The following is a 14,905-nucleotide window of genomic DNA, read 5'->3' on the forward strand; positions in this document are numbered from 1 at the left end:
ACTTTGACGATGTGTAGCTTGGGCAGCAGGTTGCAGTCGGCCAGAGTGAACTCCTGACCATCGAGGAAGGGGCGGGTGGAGGAAGTGACATCATCAGCACTGTTCTCATCTATCTCATCCGGTAGAGGAGAGCTCAGATAGTCATCCAACTTCTTCAGGGCCTTCAGTAAACCCTTCTCCAGATCTGCACAAAGAAACTTCATTTAAAAACAATTACCTTTTCTGCGTTGATGGATTTCCTATTGAAAGGGGGCTTTTCTCACACTTTAAATAGCTAATACACACAAAAGCTTATAAAACCATAATTTTCTTTGTGTCATTGCTAGTCAGATACAGGCAGTGGTGGAAAGAGTACTAAATAATTGTACTTAAGTAAAAGTATTGCTACTTAAGTAATAATTTCTACAAGTAGAAGTACTGAAAAATAATATGACTCAAGTAAGAGTAAATAAGTAGTTTGCTTAAAAACTACTCAAGTAACTACGTTACAAAGTACTTTAGTATTATTTTTCTATTTTTACCCAAAATGGGGAGATGATAGCGATATGGAGCGCTAAACACTCTCATGTCAATTCTGTTTCATTCATACTGGAAGCCCAGTACGGATTCATCCCCCGCGCACAAAGTCCACAAGTGAGATTCATAGAAGTGATTCACTTATGATGTTTCAGGAAATGCCAATATGGATATAATAACATGCAAATAGAGACATTTGACTGAAGAAACATGAAGACAAACACATGATAGCGATATCTTAGGTATTTTCATAAGAATGATGTATGTCTTTAAAGGGATAGTTCACCAAAAAAGGAAAATTAGCCCCTGATTTATTCACCCTCAAGCCATCCTAGGTGTATATGACATTCTTCTTTCAGATGAACACAATCAGAGTTATATTAAAAAATGTCCTGGCTCTTCCAAGCTATATAATGGCAGTGAATGGCTAGAGAAAATTTGAAGCTCAAAAAAGTGCACCCATCCATGATAAAAGTGCTCCACTTTTACTCCAGGGGGTTAATAAAGGCCTTCTGAAGTGAAGCCATGTGTTTGTGTAAGGAAAATACCCATATTTATAACTTTATAATCTAAAATAACTAGCTTCAGCCAGACGACCGACCATACGCATCGATTTACGGTGGAAGACTAACCCCTGACTCGACGCACAACGTATATATATTATAGAAGAGGAACTTCAGTTTGTTGCACAGCCCTATTTGTTTAAACCACGAGAGGCGTCTAAGCTTACGATACTCCTACATTCTACATCATACATGTGTCACAGATTACTCTTGTGGCGCAAGTCAATTTGCGTAGTATGCGTACGATCGTCTGGCGGAAGCTAGTTATTTTAGATTATAAAGTTATAAATATGGGTATTTTTCAAAAACCCATGGCTTCGCTTCCGAAGGCCTTTATTAACCCACTGGAGCCATGTGGAGTATTTTTTTTTTTTTATCATGAATGGATGCACTTTTTTGGGTTTTAATTTTTTTCCAGCCATTCACTGCCATCATAAAACTTGGAGGAGCCAGGACATTTATATTAATTATGTGTGAGTTATATTAAAAAATATATTTAAAAAAAACAGCCAGGGAAGCCAGGACAGCATATTACAGCCTCCGATAACACCTGAACAACAGCCCCTTTCACCAGATACTCTTTCCCTCTCGCCAGCAACTCCACTTCTGTGCTTCTCACAGAAAATGGAAGAACTGGTGCATGCTGGAACCAGACTATCCCACTCTTTTGCTGCAAGCCCCCAGATACCAACCAAAAAACGTCAGGCACCTCAAACACCGAAGCCTGCGCGCCGAGCTCGCCCGCCCCCTCCTCCTGTGAGAGCTCTTCGGCCTCTTCGGCCAAAACGCCAGGGCCCACACCCTCCTCCATCTGCTCGAGGTGAACCAAAAACAACTGATACCAGCTCTCAGTGATGTGTTTTGGGTTCCTGCTATGATAACAGTAACTTTCTCAAATGTTTACAGAACAAGCGGGAACCCAGTGTGCCTGTATCTTTCTCTATTGCTGTTCTATTACAAGATAGAAAGTCTAAGGCCTTCAATAGCCGTACAGCAAACCCAACTAATCTGGTGCCTATTACTAAGATTGCTGTGGGGACAAAAAGTAAGACTGTTAAGTTAGCACTTTTAAACATTCGCTCACTTAAAAATAAATCACTTCTAGTCAACGACTTAATAACCACAAACAACCTGGACTTTATGTTTCTAAATGAAACCTGGCTAGAAGACAGCTGCAGTGCAACAATCCTCAATGAAACAGCCCCTCCTAACTTTACTTTTATGAGTGTCTGCAGAGCTGTTAAGAGAGGTGGGGGTCTAGCTGCTCTTTTTAAAGATATCATTCAATGTAAGCAAATATCATTTGGGAATTACCCGTCTTTCGAATATCTGGGTACTGCGTTAAAAGGTGCTCCTCGCATTTCACTTATCATTATTTACAGGCCTCCAAAATATTCTCCAGCCTTTGCTGAGGACTTTACAGAACTGTTATCAACAATTACCTCAGAGTCTGACTGTTTTGCCATTGCTGGAGATTTTAACATTCACATAGATAATGCAGAAAACAATATGGCAAAAGAAATCAAAACTGTTTTAAAAACTTTTGATCTGACTCAGCATGTACATGGACCCACACACAATCATGGACACACTCTAGATTTACTTATCAGTAAGGGTCTAAACCTTTCATCGATTGTTATTAAGGATGTAGCACTGTCTGATATTCTGTATTTTCTTTGATATATTGATCTCTCCTGCCACTGAAGCTAGATCTGTGTCTGTCAAGAAGAGATGCTTAAATGAGAACACTAGTGTACTATTTATGAAGGCTATATCCTTAACACCAAGCTTATCTGCTGACTCTGTTGATTTTCTCCTTGATTCTTTTAACTCAAAAGTTAAAAATATAATTGATGATATTGCTCCTGTTAAAGTCAGGAAGAAGAGTGGCAGACAAAAAGCACCTTGGAGAAACTCAACAGCAGTGCAAAATATGAAAAGACAATGCAGAAAAGCAGAGCGCATGTGGTGGAAGACAAAACTAGTAGTCCATTATAACATCTACAAAGACAGCCTGCATGCTTTCAATATGGAACTAGGCAAAGCTAGACAGACTTACTTCTCAAATATTATAAACAGCAATTTAAACAACACACGCACTCTTTTTGCTACTGTAGAGAGACTGACAAACCCCCCAAGCCAGATTCCCAGTGAAATGCCAGCCCGTTCTCATCCCAAGGCGTCATATATTGACGCTTTTGACATTTCGTCTACATCGAACGCACATGGCACCCTTTAGCGTCAATATGAGACGCAGATAGAAATGGGCCAGAAGGCGCCTCCTAGCGGTCTAATCCTATCCCTACACTACACCTAAACCTACCCATAACCGAACAAAGCTCTGTGCGTCTCATATTGACGCTAAAGGGTGCCATGTGCGTTCGATGTAGACGAAATGTCAAAAGCGTCAGTATTATGACGCCCAAGGATGAGAATGCGTTGGAAATGCTCTCAAACAGCAAGTGCAGTGAGTTTGCTTCTTTCTTCTCTGAGAAAATCAATAATATCAGAAAGGTGATCAGCACATCCTTGAGTTGCGCTGGGGTCAGACAGATCAGACCGCCTGAGAAAGTAGTTACTATGTCTGACTTCAAAGAAATTGATGGCAAAATTTTGGAAGAAACCGTACAACACCTTAAAACATCAACATGCGCCCTTGACACACTTCCCACATCTTTTTTCAAAAGTGTGCTAAACAGTTTAGAAGCAGATCTTCTAGAAGTGGTAAATGCCTCACTTCTCTCTGGGAGTTTTCCAAACTCCCTGAAAACTGCAGTTGTCAAGCCCCTCCTGAAAAAGAGCAATCTGGATAATACCATATTAAGCAATTATAGACCGATCTCAAATCTTCCTTTCATAGGCAAGATCATTGAAAAAGTTGTCTTCAATCAGCTGAACAAATTCTTAAGCTCGAATGGATACTTTGACAATTTTCAATCTGGTTTCCGACCGCACCACAGCACAGAGACAGCGCTCATAAAGATAATAAACGATATTCGCTTAAATACTGATTCAGGAAAATTATCAGTGCTGGTACTACTCGACCTCAGTGCTGCATTTGACACTGTCGATCATAACATACTTCTTGACAGGCTGGAAAACTGGGTGGGGCTTTCTGGGATAGTCCTAAAATGGTTCAGGTCATACTTAGATGGGAGAGGTTATTATGTTAGTATAGGAGACCATAAGTCTGAGTGGACATCCATGACATGCGGAGTCCCTCAAGGCTCAATTATTGCGCCACTCCTGTTCAACCTGTATATGCTCCCAATGAGCCAAATAATGAGAAATAACCAAATTGCTTACCACAGCTATGCAGACGACACACAGCTGTACTTAGCCCTATCGCCCAATGATTACAGCCCCATTGACTCCCTGTGCCGATGCATTGACGAAGTCAACAGTTGGATGTGTCAAAACTTTCTTCAATTAAACAAAGACAAAACTGAAGTTATTGCGTTTGGAAACAAAGATGAAGTTCTCAAGGTGAACGCATACCTTCACTCTAGGGGTCAAACAACTAAACATCAAGTCAGGAATCTTGGTGTGACACTAGAGTCATACCTTAGTTTCAGTAGTCATGTCAAAGCAATAACTAAATCAGCATACTATCATCTCAAAAATATTGCAAGAATTAGATGCTTTGTTTCCAGACAAGACTTAGAGAAACTTGTGCATGCTTTCATCACCAGCAGGGTGGATTATTGTAATGGACTCCTCACTGGCCTTTCCAAAAAGACCATAAGACAGTTGCAGCTCATACAGAACGCTGCCGCTAGGATTCTGAGCAGAACCAGAAAATATGAACATATCACACCAGTCCTCAGGTCTTTACACTGGCTCCCAGTTAGATTTAGGATTGATTTTAAAGTATTACTACTGGTATATAAATCATTCAATGGCCTAGGACCTCAATACATTGCAGATATGCTCACTGAATATAAACCCAACAGATCACTCAGATCATTAGGATCATATCAGCTAGAAATACCAAGGGTTCACTCTAAACATGGCGAGTCTGCTTTTAGCTATTATGCCAGCCACAGCTGGAACCAGCTTCCAGAAGAGATCAGATGTGCTCCTACAGTGGTCACATTCAAATCCAGACTCAAAACACTTCTGTTTAGCTGTGCATTTACTGAATGAGCACTGTGCCGCTGTTCGTCCGACTGTTTGTACTGTACTGTATTTTATTTTATTTTTCTAAACTGTTTTAATTATTCTCATTTCTTTTAATTATTTTAATTTCTCCTATGTCAGCAGGGCATTTAGCCCGAAACTGTAAATGCCCACTCAGAAGGTGTAAAAGAAAGTGATAATGTGAAAGTGACGTGTATTAATTTGGGTTTGAAAGTAGAACAGTATTTAAATGACGATATTAAAGTTTTCGTCTGAGAAAGAATGTGAACGCAGTGCTAAAGAAAGTGAAAAGAACGTGTGAGTAAATGAGGGAGAAAAGAAAGTTAAAGGAAAGTTGATAGATGGAAGTCGTAAGAAGATTGAAGGTTAAAAGATGGTTGAAAGATTTAAGGGAATCCTTTGAAGGAAAGATCTATAATAACATTCTTTTTTATTTTTAAAAGTACTGTATTTTATTTTATTTTTCTAAACTGTCTTAATTATTCTTATTTCTTTTTATTATTTTAATTTCTTCTATGTAAAGCACTTTGAATTGCCATTGTGTATGAAATGTGCTATATAAATAAACTTGCCTTGCCTTGCCATGCCTGAGTAAATCATGGGCTAATTTTCATTTTTGGGTGAACTAACCCATTAATGCAATGCTAATCAACATAGCCTGTATTATAGAATTTAATGAAATAATATATTCTCACACATGAATCCACAGAAGAAATTTCAAGTCATTTTGATTTTTGAAGCAAAACATGATATTAAACTCATAAATTGTTGTTTTTGACGGTATGCTAAGCAAACATACTAGCTTTCCCTGTTGTCAAGAGAAAATGTTTTATTACTAATCTTTAAAAGTAAGTCCAGGTAAGATCATTTGAATGTTTTTATTTGAATAATTTCATAATTGAAAGCAAAGAAGGTTAAGTGAAAGGTCTGGTAAAAAAGACAGATGTAGTATGAATAAAAAAGTGCCAGTAAAAAAAAAAAGAAAAGAAAAAAAGAAAAAATTAAGTGGGGTAAGTTATGGTTAACATTAAATTAAATGCTCTTTTTTTTCGTTCTACCGAAAATGTGCTGGGAGCCTACTATTGCTTTTACATGCATCTGATTGACAGACAAATCATGCGATCTTATTTCACTGTTGTTGAGGGTTTTTCAGCTTTGTACAAAGTTTGCTTCGTACATTTAGTTTAACTGTATTGTTAAAGAGGGCGAGCTTTACCTTTCAGTTGAACTGTGTTAATGTTTTCAAGACACTTACATTGTTCATGCTCCGTCCAAGCAATAAGTCCGAGTTTGTTATTTACTTCAACTGCTCAATGCTCTGGTAATATCAATGGGATGACCCATTTCAGGAGTTGCCATAATTACATTTTAAAATCAGAATATGAGCATAGCTCACTTATATTAAATCAAATATTGAAACGTTAGCAATACGGATTCTAAACACGAGCGCCAGTGATTGAATGTCAAAGCGCGGTTTGAACGCCCCGCCCCCCAGCTGAAATGGAAGTTTTGATTGGTTTTGCACCCGAGTCAGACCTGTCTGTTATTGGATGAAGCGCTTCAGAACTGTCGTTCTGTTGGTTATTGGCTGAAGCGCAGGGCTCAGCCTCCACCGCGCGCACACGCAGTCGTTTGAAAAGTGTTTGTGAAATGTAAGCTCGCTCTGTTGCTTCGTCGGCACCTTTGTAAAGTACTCTGTACTTTTGGTGAAAAATAAATGTAGCGAAGTTGAATACTTTATTTTAATTCTACTCAAGTAAAAGTAAAAGTACCACAATTTAATTATACTCAAGAAAGTTGAAAAAATAAAAAAATCTACTCGTACTGTAACGAAAGTATTTGTAATAGTTACTTTCCACCACTGGATACAGGTGCTATTTGGTATCCACAGTGACTTGTTCACACCAGCACACAAGTTTGGCCTGAATTTTACATGCGATTTGTCTGTTTAGACCAAAGCGGAAAATGCAATTTTAGTCTCTTACAGTAGATAGCGCAGATACAGCAGAAAACAGAGGGATAATATGACTAATATACACTATTTGCATTTTTTTCTTTGTTTTTAAAGTTTGTCTCAGTATTTGATTTGCTATGATTGATATTTGTATAATTTCCTTTATGTGTTCATTGTTCATAACGTTGCAATAAAATGTTGCATTTCTGACACCTGGTTGTCACAGAGAAGAAACAAAATCAAACAGCATTTACATGTTTTCAAACAGCTATTACATTTTTTTCTCTCTCGCTATGTTGTTTATCAAACAAGTACAAGAGTATAGGAGAAAGAGAGTTGGGTCTGGATACTTCCTCTGCTATTCACTGTCACTGAAACAGTCTGTTTGTGAGCATCACCAAGTTGATTCTTATTGGTTGGCCAGTTTTCTTCGCAGTGCGATGGAAATGAGATTAGAACATTGCTGCATTGTCGGCGTGTTAATGTTTGTATTGGTCTGAACATAACCTGTTGTTCATTCAAATTCAAATTTTTATCTCATCAAATTTTTGCACCAAACATTCTTCTTGGTGTGAACAGGCCTTATCAGGTAAAATGTGACATGGTTCCAGCGACACGAAATTTGTCCACATTAAACACAGAAAATGGGGCATGATGAAACACAATCAATCTCAAAACTCCAATCGAACCATTAGCTTGCACGCTATTACACTCACTCACTACAACTGAAGAAAGCAAGAGAGTGAAACTAAAAAGTCAAGTCACCTTCATTTATATAGCGCTTTTAACAACATAGATTGTTTCAAAGCATCTTTACAGTGATAATAGGAAATTACAGTGACAGAGATTGTTATGGCTTTACAGCAGCTCTAGAATAAAGTTATTGTCCAGCTAAAGTTATTTTTGATTGATTGATTGATTCACTTTAGTTGCAAAGATCATTAGTTATTAACTTAGGGGCCGCTAACACGACACCGTTCTAACGGAAAAATCTCAACGCGCTCTGGCCTTCTCATACGCACAAAACAGTGCCTGGTGGCTCGAGAACGCAAACCTTGAAATAGATTCAAAAGTGCAAGCCAAAAAAAAAAAAAAAAAAAAAAGGTTATCTCTGTGCAAACCTCAAAAACGCAAACCCGTGAAAACGCTGACGGAGTGCACATGCGCATCATGTGTTTAGTCTATAGGTGTGCGCGTTTGAATATATATGTGCGCAGGCGTGTAGTCCTTCTTTACAAACCAAACCTCAACAGACTAATTGTCTGGCCTTAAAGGAGAACTTGGTAACTTTTTTAACTTAATAAAACTGTCTAGAAATCATTTGGATGGTTAAACAACCTGTTCTGGTGATATTGGTGACTTTCCCCGCTCCCCCCAGCGTTCCCAGGCGGAAAACCAACCTTGCAACTTGCGCACTGCCGTCCCGGCAAAGTGAAATTGGAAGTCTCGTGAGAAGCGAGAACTAGAACGAGAACGAGCGCGAAACACAAATTGCTTTACGGCAATTCGACATAAACACACACGCATGTATGATGTATTACCAGATTACTCACCTCGGTAGACATAGTTCCACACGATACAGTTGGCTTGCTCCGATCAAAACAAACGCACATGAGCAGCGGTAGAGAGGGGGAGGAGGCCGCCGCAAGTGAGTTTTTTACGACTGTGTTGTGAAATATACGCCCCCCCACAGCTGTAGGGGGAGCTCGTGGGGAAAACATGCGACAACAAAAGGGAAAATCAGCGAAGAAGTGACTAGAGTTCGCTAGAGTTACAGAGTTCTCCTTTAAAACATTTGAATAAATAATTATTTATCGCTTCTGCGTGAAACTGAATTATCCCGACAACGTTTTATCTGTACAGTGGTAAATGGAAGGGAAGGAGGCCTTCAAAGGGGAGAGACTAGTTGACACTTCAGGACTGCGTTGTCGTTGGGTTCAGGTGCAGGTCCTTCATCAGATCTGGATACGGCCTGGATCTGGCGGACTGCGGTAAACCTCAGGATAAAAAGAGAAACTAATATTAGCGTAGATGCCATCCTTCTTATGATGTAACAAGTACATCAGGATTTATGGGAAGTGTTCCCGGTTCTGGTTGACCTAATCTATGCAGCCTAACATTGACTTATAGAAGTCTATAATGTGTTATGTGTATGCTAGGTCAAAGGGATGTGTTTTTAGTCTAGATTTGAACTGATAGAGTGTGTCTGCTTCCCAGACAATGTTAGGAAGACTGTTCCAAAGTTTTGGTGCTAAATAGGGAAATTATCTACCGCTAGCAGTCGATTTTGATATTAGGTATTATCAACTGGCAAGTAATCAGCAATATTTTAAAATGTATACGATGTTTAATAGGGAGCCAATGCAGTGTTGTCAGAATCGGGCTGATATGTTTGTCAGCTGTAGATTGTTTATTAAGCATGCAGGGCAACCACCCATAATAGCATAACAATAATCTAGCCTTGATGTCATGAATCCATGAACTAATTGTTCCGCATTTGTCATTAACCCCTTTTCCACCAAAAAAGAACTGGTTAGGAACTGGTGCTGGTTCAAAGTTGGTTCAACTTGCGAACCTTCTCAGAACCTGTTTGTTTTTCCACTGACTAGAGAGCCCAGCGAACGACGTTGTTACGTCACTGTGTACGTTGCCATATGTCTTAGCTTTCCCAGCTTGCGCCAACTTCAAGCATAACAATTACAATGGCGGACTACATCGTCTTTCTGAAAATGTTTCTCCTGGCTTTGTGATCCTATATTGGGGTCAGAAGAAGACTTTTAGAACACATTTGTGCTGCTCGTCTGGATTACTATAGACGGAGGTTACGTTCGAGAAGAAGTTTGACAATAACCCCGCCCCCAGCCCCCGACGTAAGCATGACGTGGTAAAAGAACGGTTCTAGTCCAGCAAAGAGTTGGTGCCGCTTTGGAACCAATTTTCCTGGCCGAGAACCGGTTCTTTGCCTGTCGAAACACAAAGAACTGGTTCGCGAGTAGGCACCGGCTCCGAACCGGCACCAGCACTGCCTTGGTGGAAAAGGGGTAATTGAGAGCATATGACGTAATTTAGATATATTTTTAAGATGGAAAAATTTGGTTTTACAGATACTAGACATGTGACTTTTTCAAAGAGCACACCCAGGTTCCTAACCAACGACGAAGACTTGACAGAGCAGCCATCAAGTGTTAGACAGCATTCTAGGTTGTTACGTGAGTACGTTTTTTGTCCAATAATTAGAATCTCTGTTTTTTCAGAATTAAGTAGTAGGAAATTACTAGTCATCCAGTTTTTTATATCAACTATGCATTCCGTTAATTTTGTGAATTGGTAAGTTTCGTCAGGGCGTGAAGAAATATAGAGCTGAGTATCATCAGAAAACTGCAAAACTAATACCATGCTTCCTAATGATATCTCCTAAGAGTAGCATGTACAGAATGAACAACAAAGGCCTTAGCACTGAGCCTTGAGGTACGCCATACTGAACTTTTGATCGATAAGGCATCTCTTCATTTACTGCTACAAACTGATAACGGTCAGATAAGTATGATTTAAACCAGTGGTCTTCACTATTTTTTTCATGAGAGCCGCACTGATAGGACAAAGTCAGTAGGAGAGCCATTTTACCGCAAAGTATAAAAAGTTACATCCAGTCATAAATACCATGTTTGCCTATCAATCTGTCACCCCTGAACATACAATATGCAATGCAATAAATACAAAAGGGTGAAAAAAAACAACCATTATTTATGATGTATCAGTCAAATTTGTAACTGAGACAAGATGATTTTCTTTAATGAAAAAAAAAAAAAAAAAAAGCAGGATTTCCAGAAAATATTCATCCCAGAATCACCTTAAGTATTTTTTTTTTCTACATTAGCCCATCTTGTAGGCCTGTCTAACCATCCAAGAGCACATGCAGGGCAACTCCGCAGAGACTGGATATGTTTACATGCACAACTTTTGTTTCAATCGGACTGAATTCATTTCGATTGATGAATCTGAATGTATTGTAGTTTACATGAACGCTAAACATCGTGATGTGATACATGATCGGGTTGATGTGCGTGTTTATAAGTCAAAAGATTCAAATCGGAATATGAACATATGAACCGTTGTGCCGTGCTGTTTGTATTTATCATGCAGTAGAAATGCCCAAAACCAGTCGTCTGTATGATAATCTGAAACAAGGACTGGTGAGCCGTTGTCCTGCTTCACTTCACACTTCACTTCACTTCACACACTTTATTCATCAGGAGAACAGCTCGTTCAGCGCGTCATACGTCGTCCTTTCAGTTTCGGTTTTCAGTCGATCAAGTTTTTTCATGTTCTCTCGATAAACCACCCCTTTCAATCCGATCGAAATTATTTGTAATAGAGCTGGCACTTTGAGTTTTTAAAGGGTTATGTTAAAGCCCTACTTTATTAATGTTTTTATGAAACATCTGTAGTGAATGCATTATCATATCACCGTATTATTTACCGCCATGCGAGCCACAAATTAAAGCTTGGCGAGCCGCATGAGTCTCGCGAGCCGCGCAATGAGTAACACTGATTTAAACCATGCTAATGCAATTCCACTAATGCCAACATAATTTTCGAGTCTATTTAAAAGAATGTTGTGGTCGATAGTATCAAATGCAGCACTAAGATCGAGTAACACTAATAGAGAGATACAACCACGATCGGATGATAAGAGCAAATCATTTGTGACTCTAATGAGAGCTGTCTCAGTACTATGGTACGGTCTAAATCCTGACTGAAAAGCCTTTTCTAGTATCTTTGACAGAAAAGACAGATTCGAGATCGGCCTGTAATTGACTAATTTTGTAGAATCAAGTTAAGTTTTTTTAACAAGTGGTTTAATCATAGCCAGCTTAAAAGTTTTTGGTATGTATCCTAATGATCCAACGCCGGATACTCTTAAAGGTTACGTCCGTGGATCACGGCTGAACGCGTCTTCTCCACACTCACTTACAAACAAACATTTTTTTTCGCCTATCGTGCGTCTACTCTACACCCCTACCACAAAAAAAAAAAAAAAAACGGATTATATCCAAGACTTCAGTCATAAATTAGTATTAATATTGATAGCATCACTGGTAGCTTCGTTGCTAACTCACTGTCCATCTGTTAAAATGGCGAATATATCAGATGTAAGTAGTCTACCTTTTGGTGCAGGTGAGGACACATTTGAGCTGCACGCACTGCAGTCTGAGCTGGAAGCTGTTGAGAAACAGATCCACGACCTTTTATTGAGACAGGCCGAGCTGAGAGACCGGTGTTAAGCTCTTGAAACATCACGCGCCGATGCACACAAATCAGTGTTTAACGTTACTAACCCGCTGACTCCGACCTCGTCTACTCCGTGCGTTCCTCAGCATCGGTCGCGATCAGCCATGGTCTCGTTCACTCCGGCTCCAACACGCCACCACGAAGCCTGGGTGGTTCCGCAGCGGAAGACGCGAGTCAGGTTTAGACCAAGACTTTCTCCGACCCTCCCGGTTTTCGAGTTATCCACACAAAACCGCTTCTCCCCTCTTCGCGAAACAGTACGCGATGCTGTGATCATCGGCGATTCCATCGTTCGGCACGTACACGCTACATTAGGTAAAACTAAGGTGCACAGTCACTGCTTTCCTGGTGCTCGTGTTTCTGAAATCGCTGCTAGCGTTCCCGAGATCCTGAACGGTGACGAGCGCGTCGGAACTGTGGTCCTGCACGCGGGAGTGAACGACATCAGGCTGCACCAGACGGAGGTTCTGAAAAAAGACTTCAGGAATCTGATCGATACGGTACGCAGCACATCGCCTGAAACAACGATCGTTGTGTCAGGACCGCTTCCCACGTACCGATTAGGGCATGAAAAGTTCAGCAGATTATTTGCGCTAAATGAATGGTTAATGTCATGGTGCAATGAGCAGAAACTGCTCTTTGTAAATAATTGGAATCTGTTTTGGGAGCGTCCTAGGCTTTTCCGCGCTGATGGCTTACACCCAAGCAGATTCGGAGCGGATCTTCTGTCGGATAACATCTCCAAAATGTTAAATACCCTTTGACTAGTAACCAAAAGTCCAAATCATAGTCTCTGCTGCACCAATTTAACTGATATAAATACTAGTGTAGAACATTGCAAAGAAACCGTGTCTATTCCTCGTTTAGTGAGATCAAATAATAAATCTACTGCAGGATCTAGGAAAAATCTAATTGTTATTAAAACAGAAAATGTTGCTATTAGTAAAAAAAAAATATTTCTAAAGCTACGTCTTTTAAACATTAGATCACTCACACCTAAGGCAGTTATTGTAAATGAAATAGTCACAGATAATAGCTTCGATGTACTTTGCCTTACTGAAACCTGGCTTAAACCAAATGATTATTTCGGTCTAAATGAGTCTACTCCATCTGGATACTGTTATAAGCATGAGAAAACGGGTTATACGTTTATTTCATTTGAAGTACTTGTACTAAATGTTACACTCTTAGATGTTAGAAAAACATCCCTATTATCTCTAGCCTTGGCTACCGTATATAGACCGCCAGGGCCTTACGCTGATTTCCTAAAAGAGTTTGCAGATTTTCTCTCAGACCTATTAGTCAATGTCGATAAAGCATTAATTGTTGGAGATTTTAACATACACGTAGATAATCCAAATGATGCGTTAGGGGCTGCGTTTACAGATTTATTAAATTCATTTGGGGTCAAGCAAAACGTCACCGGACCAACTCATCGTCTTAATCATACACTCGATTTAATTATATCACATGGAACAGATCCAACCGATATAGATATCATTCCACAAAGTGATGATGTCACTGATCACTACATGGTAACTTGCATATTACGTACTGCTGTAATATGTCATGCGGCGTCGCGTTATCAACCAGGCAGAACAATCCTCCCATCCACCATAGATAATTTCTCAAATTGCTTATCTAATCTATCTCAGCTGCTGCCTGAACCAATGTTGTTTTCGTCAACGATGACGATAACGAAATGATTTCGTTGACGCACCTTTTTTTTATGACGATAACGCGACGATGACTAGCTAAAAATGGCTCTAAGGTGACTAAAACATGACGAGACGTTTTCGAGTTTTCGTTGACGAGACGGAACGAAAATGATTATAAGTCTGACGTTCACAATGCATGTCATTTCTGCCTATTTTGTGTGAAATCTGTCTGTTTTGAGCTAAAAAAGTATCACAATGCTGCCGCTTCCTATCCTTGTTTTGGGTACGCCCACCACCCGGCTGCCGCCATGCCGCGCACCAGATTCCACACAACAACAACACACCTGCGGCTGCGGCTAGTCACTCGCCACACATCTTCGATATGAGGCGCCGGACTGGACAAAAGCGAAACGAACTCCGCGAGCGAGCGACAGTGCGCGAGAGAGACAGAGTGTGTCTGCGCGCGAGAGAGACCGAGTGTACACGAGAGAGACCGAGTGTGTGTGCGAGCGAGAGAGACCGAGTGTGTCCGAGCATTAGTTTAGTAGGCTAATTGGTACAAAGTAATATATAATTATTATATAACTTAGATTATAACAAATTATAACATAAATTATTATTTAACTAATTATATAATAAAGCCACAATTGCCAAAGTAAGAATGTTTTTATTCCTGGCTTTTTTGGAGTAAAACAGTGATTCCACTGTTACCACTTTATCTGTGTGTAATGTTGTAGTAGCTCAAATTTAATTGAGTTACAACACTCGAATTGCAACACTTG

General features: G+C 39.8%; 1 protein-coding gene and 2 long non-coding RNA genes across 3 annotated transcripts in view; 1 reads left to right on the forward strand and 2 right to left on the reverse strand.

The window, feature by feature from the left end:
• Nucleotides 1-14,905, reverse strand: part of clic1 (chloride intracellular channel 1) — a 31,351-nt gene that overhangs the window by 2,050 nt on the left and 14,396 nt on the right. Inside the window, exon 5 of the mRNA XM_082186811.1 lies at nucleotides 3-184. Coding sequence (XP_082042937.1) covers nucleotides 3-184 — 182 coding nt within the window. The remainder of the gene's footprint in view (nucleotides 1-2; nucleotides 185-14,905) is intronic.
• LOC309511572 lies at nucleotides 191-8,164 on the forward strand. The gene is made up of 2 exons (XR_014210683.1): nucleotides 191-336; nucleotides 7,091-8,164. It is a non-coding gene; the product is annotated as an uncharacterized lncRNA (long non-coding RNA).
• LOC309511606 lies at nucleotides 363-7,055 on the reverse strand. The gene is made up of 2 exons (XR_014210717.1): nucleotides 1,247-7,055; nucleotides 363-908 (listed from the first exon to the last, which is right to left on the reverse strand). It is a non-coding gene; the product is annotated as an uncharacterized lncRNA (long non-coding RNA).

This window comes from Leuciscus leuciscus, assembly GCF_965113295.1.
Source record: "Leuciscus leuciscus genome assembly, chromosome: 12".
NCBI classification, from domain to species: domain Eukaryota; kingdom Metazoa; phylum Chordata; class Actinopteri; order Cypriniformes; family Leuciscidae; genus Leuciscus; species Leuciscus leuciscus.